General features: G+C 41.4%; 2 protein-coding genes and 1 long non-coding RNA gene across 3 annotated transcripts; 1 reads left to right on the top strand and 2 right to left on the bottom strand.

The window, feature by feature from the left end:
- Positions 1-185: 185 nt before the first annotated feature.
- Positions 186-2,394, bottom strand: LOC135348886 (dapdiamide synthesis protein DdaC-like). Its single transcript, XM_064547265.1, has 6 exons — positions 2,167-2,394; positions 1,896-2,026; positions 1,406-1,612; positions 1,053-1,289; positions 590-880; positions 186-353 (listed from the first exon to the last, which is right to left on the bottom strand). Exons 1-6 carry the CDS (start codon positions 2,327-2,329, stop codon positions 282-284), a joined length of 1,101 nt encoding a protein of 366 aa, XP_064403335.1. The 5' UTR covers positions 2,330-2,394; the 3' UTR covers positions 186-281.
- A 1,278-nt stretch (positions 2,395-3,672) lies between these two features.
- Positions 3,673-5,415, bottom strand: LOC135348962 (uncharacterized). Its single transcript, XR_010398830.1, has 4 exons — positions 4,536-5,415; positions 4,278-4,490; positions 3,948-4,027; positions 3,673-3,852 (listed from the first exon to the last, which is right to left on the bottom strand). It is a non-coding gene; the product is annotated as an uncharacterized LOC135348962 (long non-coding RNA).
- A 1,835-nt stretch (positions 5,416-7,250) lies between these two features.
- Positions 7,251-10,849, top strand: LOC135349417 (uncharacterized). Its single transcript, XM_064547942.1, has one exon. The coding sequence runs from the start codon at positions 10,077-10,079 to the stop codon at positions 10,647-10,649; it is 573 nt and encodes a 190-aa protein (XP_064404012.1). The 5' UTR covers positions 7,251-10,076; the 3' UTR covers positions 10,650-10,849.
- The last annotated feature ends 776 nt before the right edge of the window (positions 10,850-11,625 follow it).

Below are 11,625 nucleotides of genomic sequence, written 5' to 3'. Positions count from 1 at the left end.
AATTATCCTCATTCACACTTAATGCTTTTCACATTTATACAATAGACAATAGTGTGATTGTCTGAACCGTTTCACTACTTCATCCTTGCTCAACCATAGCATGGCAGGATAGACAGTACGCCTATAACATGCATCCCCATTGGAATCAGAGCACACATCCTGCATTGTATATCTCGAGGGGGGGATTCCATATGCAAAAAGATATAATGAAAGCACACACACGCAGTCACACACACGCAGTCATGGTTGTAGAGAACACACACACAAACAGTTCAGCTAGGTCATGTTCTGTGACTTTGTTTGAGGTATGGCTGGGACCAGGACACAACAACTTTCCTCTTACCAGAGTAGGGCTGTGTATGTGCATTAGGGAATCGTTATATTACTACAACAGTAACACTTAACATAATGCACACAAGAGATGAAGCTAGTCAATGATAATTTTTCTTAACGGTGCACAACCATCACAATGGAACAAAACGCATACACAGAATACAAGCACCAGACAAGTAACCAATGCATAAGTCATTGTAATTATAAATAAAATACATGTAATACACAGCCATGAAAGCATCCTCCACTCCCTTACCTGTCTCCCGTGAGATACTCTGAAGTTGTCTATCATAAGCACGTCTCCCTGCTCCCAGCGATTGAATACCAGGTTCCTCCACACCGTGTCTCTAACGTGGTCGAGATGAGCGTCTGGTATCTCTGTACCATCTCCATAGCAGGTGTGGAAACCGACTTTGTTTGGGGCAAGAAATGTGAGGAGAATGAACTTGAGTAGACATGTGAGCCAGTAAAGGAGCCAGTACTTAAGCGAGCCAAAACGCTTGTAAATGTGAGCAAAGTCACCAGGGATGTTGGCAGCGTGGAATGACTACAAAAATAAGCAATCAAATTGCATAGCGAGTGAAATACATACACAATTATACTACAGCTGGATTATAGAAAAAAGATTGCCAAAAGCCCCAAGTAATTTAATTGTTCCTTCTATCATACGGTAGAGTGTCCAATAGCACTCACCACTGAATATCAATGCTCTAACGTACCTGTGCATGGTTGAACCAGACCTTCTCCCCGGTGACTGGGTGTGGTTCCACTGCTGATTCCCTACCCACTAGGTGGAGATGGTCTCCCTTAGACCAGGTGAAATCTAACTTACTCTTCCTCAGCTCACTCTCCACCTCGGCTTTGTCACAGGTCCCAAACACGTCCTGCCAGCCCTTGAGGCTTGTGGGGTCACCGATAAGCTTCTTGTGGCGAGAATAGTTACGAATGTACATCACCTTTGAACGGGGAAAGCAAAGCATTAAAGCCAATCGTAAATACAGACAGACAAATCTTATTCCTCAAGGATATAATTTCTAAAAGCCTAAACCATTATTTTGTCAGAAATCCTCACCCCATTCTCCTCAAACTTTTGCCTGACTTCAGGTTTAAGTTGCTGATAGACCTTTCCAAAGTCAGCTAGACAGGTCTCCCCTCCGGCCGAGGTGGGTGCCTCCAGACAGCAGAAGAACAGTGTCCGAGGGGGAGCAGGCAGGAACGCCATCTCAAGGTGTTGGGGGATGGGGAAGAACGAGGGGAGCTCACTGGCCGAGAACACGTACTGCATAGGGGAGAACTACATGTACACTCTGAGTAACTCATTGTACTGTGAGTGCATGTCGAGGTAGCCACTAGTCTTCGAATAAATTTAAAGTTAAAACTTTTACAACTACACACTTTTTCTTTAAGACTGCATGTAGATATTATTGCACTTATGGGCATCATCAAAGATAGCCTCTAAAGAAATGCATAAATTTTGGCAAGTTGATTTAAGGTCCGACAAAAATATGTACGTAACCTCCCTAAATAGATAGAGCTTTAGAATATTAACTGCTATTGCCCACCTGTGTTCCAGGCTGTAGTTTTCGTGGTGATGTCCCCCTGTACTCATCTGAGAGTTGTGGGTTGTACTGTTGGAGCACCTCCTGGAAGTCGATCGCCTCTCTCACTTTGAACCCTTGGAAAAGAATGGCCCCTGAGCGCGTGTGTGCATGGAGTGTGGGTATGTGCGCGTGTGTGGTGTGTGTGTGTGTGTGTGTGTGGGGGGGGGCATTTGGCTGAATGAGCAAGGGAACAGATCATGTAAAGAAAATGGGAGGAGAGGCTAGTGGCTACCGTGCTCTAGTAGTTTTTGATCCAGCCAGTCTTTGTTGGTTGCTACCCACTCTTTGAGGAACACCACTGAGTTATTATCACCCTTGGCCCGTATCTTGAGGGGCAGGGGACCTTCAGGACTGTCAGAGAGAACATTCACAGCTTCTAAGTCGAGAGTAGCCATTTTCAAGCACAGATCAGAGTAGAGCTCGAGGGAGTTCCCCACACTCTGAGCACTGCCAGTGGAGCTAGCTCCACCTTTTGTTTGCAAAATGAATAGCAAAAGTAGTCATACATGTTGGAATTGGGGAGACTGATGTCCTAGAAATATAAAGTGAAAATAAGTTCAGTATTAGATCTATCTATTACCTCTAGCTACAAAATCTAGCCAGGCTAGATCTACATAGATCTATTAATTAAGCCACAATCCGGAAAATATTTGAGCCACACAAATTCAGCTGATACTTGATTGTCCTCACGAAAAAATTGGTTGACATAGTCGTGTACATTAGTCTTGTTAGGTAGACGTGGGATAAAAAAAGTCATCAGTGTCTAAAAAGAAGGCAAATTCAAACACTTCTCGATAGCGATACAAACAATCATGATGGTTTATAAGTTCTGAGTGGTAGTAAATCTGTGATGTATTGAAATATGTTTTACGATTTTTTACTTTCAGGAAACCTTCTTGAATATAACTTTCAATAATTTTGAGATTTTCATTGTCACTCATAAATTGCTCTTCCACATATAATTGAACCAAATCAACTCCAATAGTCTTCTGATATTTCAGCCACTCACGTAACCAAGGTGGTTTGCCAAAGCAGTTCGTAAAAACAACAACTTTGTCTTTATAGTCATCTCTATGTGCAGGGTATGTAACATCAATAGTAGCTGTTATTGTTATATTCGAGTTTGGAAGTGGACGGTAACGCACAAAAGCGGTGCTGTTTTCATGGAGTTCAAGATCGTAACAATCGATCATTATTAATTATAGTATACAAGTTCCAGTGTATATATACATGCAGTAATATTATTTTATAGCACATCATGCATATACGACTATTCAGTATAATTATTGTAATTATTTCACCATTTTGAACTTTGCAGTGCTTCAAAAAACTCCTGAGATCTGTTGGTACTGGTGGTACCTGTGACTCCAAACACTGGCAGTGCATGATCCTGACAAAAAGCTTTTCCAGGCATCGGCGGATAGGTGCACACATCTGGCATAGATATTGATGGAATTCGGTCCACAACATACTGTGAACGATGACAATAATAATATAAAATACTGAATCTATGCTGCAGGACTTGGATGATAATTTTTGTGCATTTACCTTCAGTCTGTGGAAAAACAAGTTTCCCAATCCCGTCAGTAACCCACAGAGTGCCACAACCTATTATTATAATGATAATAGCATATTGAATGTATATATATATATATTATTATTATTATGAGTGTTAGAGAGAAAAACTTTCCTCTTTTCTTGCAAACAGCAGTGCAGTCATGCAGTTTCACAGTGAGGGTATATACTGCATGAGCGAATTGCTTCAATCATTTCCATTGTTTCCTCTCTGTCACTGTCTCGTTTGAAGGTGAAATGACTTAGGGAAAAAGTAGGATTGGTTGCTAGTATACAAGAAACCTATTTTCATTCTCAATCTCTCCATTGTAGAATGCATCTGCTGCAATCTTTTCTGTCATGGCTGAATTAACAAGAAGTAAAATTAATACGGATGCAAGCCATGTGTATATAATTGAATTTATATAATTATATTAATATATAACTATAGCATAAAACCTTGCAATTGGTCCTTGTTGAGAGAATGAGTGTCATTGTATGTTTCACTAAAACCCTGGAAGGAAACCCATGAGTGGTTCCTGCGGAGTGATAAAACTTGATAGGAGCAAATGATTGCAATGACCGTTATAATAATTATAATAATACCATATACATAGCCGAGGGGCTTAATTTTCACTGTTTTTGAGGGCTATATATATATAATATAGCAGTTAGGTGCAAAGATAGAAAGCGTAACCTGCATGGGAGTGATTCCGGTAAGCAGTCAACCCAAAATTCCGCGCTATATATATATATAGATATACAGTGCATTATACATAATGTACTTACGCAAGGGAGCACTGAAATTCTAGGAGAGGCCGAGTGAAGAAAACGGTGTCATAAACTTCAATTAAATTTTGCTGGCTCTGATAGTATTGAAAGCCAGAGGTTTGTTTTCTCCCCCACATCGCATAGTTATAAGTCAAACCACATGGTTGACCCTAAGAGTGACTTTCGGCAATTTCTTCACACCAGATAATGTGTATGTATATAAAGGGTGACCTGGAGAAGTTTATAAAACTATAAAGTGCATATTTTATTACTTACTTCACATGCAGTCATGATTTGAAGTCAATTGACGTTGGCATTCAAAGCAGTTAGACACTGGAGGAGCTAACAGAGTTGGTGATGGATGGTTATAGATGTGAATGTGGCTATTAGGTGTGGACAATGAATCGTAATGAAAGAGGCTAGCAAGTGTGCATCATCCATATCTGTGACTTTTGCTATGTACTTGGATACATGCATGGAAGGTGTTTAGTGTCTTCGGAAATCCAGAAAGCACGGAACATATCCGTGCTATCTTGTTGATACCATATCGTCCCACCAGGTACGTAGCGATATCATGCTCAGATATGTCTTTTGAAGATGCAGGCAGCTCAATAGTCTTGAACAATTCACAAGCTTCAGTAATCTTGCTTGATGACATAAGGTATATGCCCTAGCCTGTTTTGATGCTTCAGTTAAATTCTTTGGCAGTTTTCTCTTCTTCTTAATATCCATATCTCTGTAGCTATAAGTGACTGTGTATATATGCTATAAACTTTGATTAGCTAAACCTTGGCATGAACTATAGCCTATATTCTAGCAGTTGCAAGATGAATCAGCATTAATTGTGATTTTTGTGCATGGGTGAGGTGTGTCAAGGTGGTGTCCAGTTACTCTATAGATCTAGTTGTGTAGAATATTCTATTCCAGTACAGTAACCTACTGTAAGGTGCGCCATTGTGGTAAAGTATGAAGCATTATCATTGGTGGACAAGGTGTCCAGTTACTGGTGGTTTGTGTCCTCTACTCTGCTTCCAGTGTATGGTTCCATGCAGTACTGTAAGGCGCACTGATTTCGTCATTGCGGTCAAATATGAGCATTATCATTCATTGGTGGACTGAGGTGTATGGCAGTAAATCATTTAATCACATTATAATTATTATATATTCTCTATTCATGCGATTATCGATTGATCGTAATGAATATATTATATACATGTATATAGTGCTAATAATAGTATAAAATATAATTATATCGTCGTGTATCAATAAATAACATGCATATAGGGTGAGGGTTAGGGTTAATATAATTTATACATGCATGCATATATATACACTAGCCTCGATCCCAGGCCGAGTTTTCGCTTTTATAACGGTTAGGCGAACAACTGGTTCGCCTAACCGTTATAAAAGCGAAAACTCGGCCTGGGATCGAGGCTAATATATACACATGCATGCACATAACGTATAAGTATATATCGGTAAAATTATCTTCTTAGTGCATGCATGCATGTCAGTCAGTTGAACAGCTGTATAATATCTTCTTTGCGCTCCTGCATCCAATTAAACCATTGTAAGGAATTTCTCTTTATGTAAGGAACTTTCAGAACATATATACACACATGTGATGCATGCATGTATAATTATACACTATGCGGACACTAATATTTTATTTGTAAGGAATTTCTTCTTACGTAAGGAACTTTCAGGCATACACACATGTGATGCACACCCACATGTGATACACAATAAAATTGGACACCATAATTTATTTGTAAGGAATTTCTCCTTATGTAAGGAACTTTCATGGCATACACATGTGATGCACATGCACCCACATGTGATATACAATAAATTGGGCACTATATACTTTATTTGTAAGGAATTTCTCCTTATGTAAGGAACTTTCAGGCATACACACATGTGATGCACATGCACCCACATGTGATACACAATAAATTGGGCACTATACTTTATTTGTAAGGAATTTCTCCTTATGTATAAGGAACTTTCAGGCATACACATGTGATGCACATGCACCCACATGTGATACACAATAAATTGGGCACTATACTTTATTTATAAGGAATTTCTCCTTTGTAAGGAACTTTCAGGCATACACATGTGATGCATGCACATGCACCCACATGTGATACACAATAAATTGGGCACTATACTTTATTTGTAAGGAATTTCTCCTTATGTAAGGAATTTTCAGGCATACACACATATGATGCACATGCACCCACATGTGATACACAATAAATTGGGCACTATACAGGGGTTTTCAGAGTTCTTGCATTTGCAATGTCTAGAGCGGAAGTACTTGTCACGTGAACCATTACGTAACAAGATTGAATTTCTACCTCATTCCAAACCGATTTTTTTCCAATACATATTTAGGAGAAAATCAACCTTTGGAAATAGCCTTTGCAAGCCTTTTGCATCACCGCTGAAGCTATCCTTGAGATTGTAAGCAGTTCAAATAGTTTTGTGAGCTACTATTAGTAACACAAGACTGGATGTCTAGAGCTAAGAGAGATTCTACTGTCTGTATGACTCATCAGCTTTCAGCAACACAAAATGAGTAGGCAGGCCGGGGCAAGCCACTTCAACCAGTTCCTTATAATACTGGGAAGCTACACTCCTATTTCAGACTTCTCTGAATAACTAGTACATTTAGTAACGAGGAGTAATTTTGTCTATTAAAAACTAGCCTCGATTCCAGGCCGCTGAGAAAGGCACTATTCAAGGGGCTGGAGGAGTCGAGGCTAATTAAAAACTCAATGTAAAAATACTTGTCTGACTCAGCAAAATTTGTAGGAATATCACGTGACAAGTGACTTCCGCTCTAGACATTGGAATGCAAGAACTCTGAAAACCACTGTACTTTATTTGTAAGGAATTTCTCCTTATGTAAGGAACTTTCAGGCATACACATGTAATGCACATGCACCCACATGTGATACACAATAAATTGGACACTACACTTTATTTGTAAGGAATTTCTCCTTATGTAAGGAACTTTCAGGCATATACACATGTGATGCATGCACATGCACCCACATGTGATACACAATAAATTGGGCACTATACTTTATTTGTAAGGAATTTCTCCTTATGTAAGGAACTTTCAGGCATACACATGTGATGCACATGCACCCACATGTGATACACAATAAATTGGGCACTATACTTTATTTGTAAGGAATTTCTCCTTATGTATAAGGAACTTTCAGGCATACACATGTGATGCACACCTACAGTCATGTGATACACAATAAAATTGGACACCATAATTTATTTGTAAGGAATTTCTCCTTATGTAAGGAACTTTCAGGCATACACATGTGATGCACACCCATGCATACATGCATGCACATGTGATACACAATATACTTGTAAGGAATTTCTCCTTATTGTAAGGAACTTTCAGGACATACACATGCATGCATGCATGCATATACAACGAAATTGCAACTATAATTATATTATAGTAAGCAATTTCTCCTTATGTAAGGAACTGTCAGGGACATATAATTATATATAATATATAATTATGTACACATGCACACCCACATGCATGCATGCATGCATGTATGTGTGATCGGCACACATATTTGTAAGGAATTTATACTCATGTAAGGAACTTTTAGGACATGTATATACATGCATGTATACACAACAGACGCTGCATGTGTAAGGAATTTATAGGGCGCATGCACATATACATGCATGCAACCCGTATAACCGCATGCAAACAATGCACACTCAACTCACAGTCTGCCATTTGTAAGGAATTTATCTTGATGTAAGGAACTTTGTGGACAGACACACACACACACACACACACACATGCATATCTACCTATATATGGTACATGTATATGGCGGGTATAATCTTCGAGTGCTAATAATTATGTTTTGTCAATGTGCAATTCACAAATTGCACCAACCCCCCGAAAATATCAACCGCAAAAAGTGCCTGTTCATTATAGAGTCTACCCTTGAAAAATAATTACCCGCCAAAATTATAACATACACTGTACATAGTCTCGCAAGTCAGGTTATAATATACCAGGGTCTCCATGGGTCCGCGAGGTTACACTGTACACGCGCAATAACTCAAAAGCTGAGAGGTATACGTAAAGATCACAGGCCTGGTCTCGAGGCAAGGCATGGCCCGGCCACAGCTGGCCAGAGCAGCTCAGGGTATAAGTTATTTTACTTACGTCATCCCTTACCACTGAACACACACAATTCATGTGCTCTCAAATCATGCATTATAATTATCACCACTCAAGAGTACAGCCTTTTAGACAGCTACTTAAAAATCCCCACGGTGTAGGTACTGACGCACAAGTGCCCCTGGTTAGAGTACACCTAGTACAGTCAGTTAATATGCTGCCACACTCCAGTGAGGCACGACAACGTAGGCCGGAGAGAACAGTGGACCTGCATGGGTGTATGGGTCGGGTATAGGAAGTGGATATTGTGTACCGGCCTGGCAAGCAATGTGCAAATGCAGACGCATTATCTCGAAGTCCCCTCTCAAACACCATAGTTGAGGCAGACACAACCGAAGATGACCCAGTGGTAACTAAAGTCACTGCTACTGAAGTGGAGAGTTCAAGAACAATTGCTGAGCTTCTGACAGCAGATCTAGATGCAGAAGTTTCAGGAGTAACTTCATCATTCGGCAGTGCGCAGCGAAAGGATGCTAACCTAGTTGCCACATTCACGTTTCTCGAAGAACAAGTGCTACCAGAAGACCCCCCGTTGAAAGCAAGGAAGATTGCTTTGCAAGCACCCTTGTTTGCTGTTGTTGAAGCCATCCTGTATCACCTTGATCCCAAACCTTCTTGTCAGAGAAGAATCGTAGTGCCAAAACAATTGACGAAGGGTTTGTTGGACAAGACCCATCGCAGCCAGGTGGGAGGACACTTCTCGGGACAAAGATGGTATAATGCCCTCTCCAGGAATTGATGGTGGGAAGGCATGTATACAGACGCCATGAAGTTTGTAAAGAGTTGCCCCGAATGTCTCACGATCAAGGGAAGTGGAAGACATCAACCACCACCCTTACATCCCATCCAGGTGTCTAGGCCTTTTCAGATAATTGGAGTCGATGTCATGGACCTGCCAAAGACAAGTAACGGTAACAAACACGTGTTGGTATTCCAGGATTACTTCACAAAGTGGCCAATGGTCTATGCGATGCCAGACCAGAAAGCCCATCAAATCGTGGATATTCTGGTCAAGGAAATCGTGCCAACTGTAGGAGTGCCGGAATGTTTGCTGTCGGATAGGGGTACAAACCTCCTATCCCACTTAATGATAGATGTGTAAAGCGCTTGACTGAACACAACGCGGTTAACGGCGTACCACCCTCAATGCGACGGGTTGGTCGAGCGTTTTAATCGCATACTCAAATCTATGTTGCGGAAACATGCCTCTCGCTATGGCAAGGAGTGGGATCGTCATCTGTATGGTCCCCTCTGGAATACGCCACATGAAAGCACGGGCGAGAAGCCATCATTTCTTTTGTACGGCAGAGACTTGGGTTCTCCTGTAGAGGCAGAGTTGCTAGCTCCTGAGCCCCACCTTCCATACTCAGTAGCAGATTACCGGGAACAACTTGTACAAACTCTGTCCACCTCAAGGCATTTGGCGGAAGAGAAGATGCGTAAGGCCCAGACCCGATATAAAAAACAGTTTGACAAGAAAGCTCGTCAACGTCACTACCGAATTGGAGATTGGGTCATGGTGAAATTCCCTCAAGAAGAGCAAGGCAAGCTAAGAAAGCTGTCTCATCTGTGGCATGGGCCCTATCGTGTGGTGGAACGTAGAGACCCTGATATATCAGTGGCTAAGGTCTATCACCCCCAAGAAGGAACTGTCCAAGTTCATCAAGAGAGAGTTCCACCCGAACTACCTGCTGGATATTTTTGGTATGGCACTCGTCGTCATGCCATTGGTAGACCCCCAAAATGGGTTCAAGCGTTATTGCAGAAGGGCACTGTGTGACCCAGGCGAAGAACCTGCTGAATCCCTTGGTGACCCAGAAGAAGAGTCTGCTGAATCCCTTGGTGACCCAGGCGAAGAGCCTGCTGAATCCCTCCTCGGTGACCCAGAAGAAGAGTCTGCTGAATCCCTTGGTGACCCAGGGGAAGAGCCTGCTGAATCCCTTGGTGACCCAGACGACGAGTCTGCTGAATCTCACTGTGGAGACCCAGACTTTATGGCCGAGGATTACCCGGTCCCTGAATCCGATTTTGAACCAACTAGATTGTCAGCTTGTGTAGGTGACCAGACGGAGAGTGATGAGGTCGTACAACCCGCACTGACAGTCGCTATTCCCTGCAGAGACGAGTACAAGCCCCGGAACGTCTGATGTGCCGAAGCTCGGGTCGAGCTTCTTGTAGGGGAAGGAGTGATGTGATAACTCTGAACTACTTTGATGTTAGGTACACCACTGTATAGTGTGGGTACATTATTATAGCTAAACTGGACTTCCTGTAGTGTTCTATATTTATTAATAATTTGTGCTAGATTAGTGGTGCACAGGTGTGTGTGGATCAGTCTGGAATAAATGTGATATATGAATTATTGTTACTAAGAGCCAAGCAATTCAACATAATACTAGTGGCTGTGGTCAGTTTATTGAACATGCTAACTAAACCCCACCCCCACACATTCATTACTTTTTGTTATAAACTGAGAGTTATCAGTCGTGCAACCACACACACACACACACACACACACACACGCGCACACACACACACACACACACACCAGTATATCTCGACCTGGCGACAGTGGTGTGTCTAATCAAACTAGGGCATCTTTTAACTCGTGCAAAATTTGCACCACAGAATTTTCCCGATATATATACGGTACCTAGTTAGCAGGTTATAAATAAAAACTCAGATCTGCCTTTGGAAAGAAGAGCATGCCCACTAGAACACACGGAAAGGCTGCAAGAGTCAAGACTTTCTTCATTACTTTTTCAGACTTGTTTAAACGAGCTAGTAACAACCATTTAAGGGGGGGGGAACTATATTCTCAGATAGGGGACGTTATTCCCTATAGTAAATATTGTCCCCCCCCCCGGACAATATTTCTCCAGACCTAATCCGATCCCAGCTTTACTTGATTTTGCCCCCAAGATATTAGATCTGGGGGTATAGTATTGTTATTTTTACGAGGGAATATTGTCCCCTAGACAAAATTCCCTGGTGAATATTGTCTGTCACATGCTTGTGTTTCTATAGTACCTATGATATAGCTAAGGCTGTGTAACTAAATATTGTCCTGTGTCCCCAAATGGCCTCAAGTATGAGATGACCGTTGATATTTTGTTCCCCGAA

Source organism: Halichondria panicea, chromosome 15 (genome assembly GCF_963675165.1).
Source record: "Halichondria panicea chromosome 15, odHalPani1.1, whole genome shotgun sequence".
Lineage (NCBI taxonomy): Eukaryota > Metazoa > Porifera > Demospongiae > Suberitida > Halichondriidae > Halichondria > Halichondria panicea.
The sequence above is the reverse complement of the archived record's forward strand: the minus strand, read 5'-3'. Positions and strand labels throughout refer to the sequence as shown.

Excerpts from the sequence above, each read along its gene's own strand:
- LOC135349417 (XM_064547942.1), top strand. The coding sequence starts at position 10,077 with ATGGGCCCTATCGTGTGGTGGAACGTAGAGACCCTGATATATCAGTGG.
- LOC135348886 (XM_064547265.1), bottom strand. The coding sequence starts at position 2,329 with ATGGCTACTCTCGACTTAGAAGCTGTGAATGTTCTCTCTGACAGTCCT. Across the intron at positions 2,027-2,166 it reads TCAAAAACTACTAGAGCACG|GGGCCATTCTTTTCCAAGGG; the intron begins GTAGCCACTAGC and ends ACACGCGCTCAG. Across the intron at positions 1,613-1,895 it reads AACTACAGCCTGGAACACAG|TACGTGTTCTCGGCCAGTGA; the intron begins GTGGGCAATAGC and ends TCCCCTATGCAG.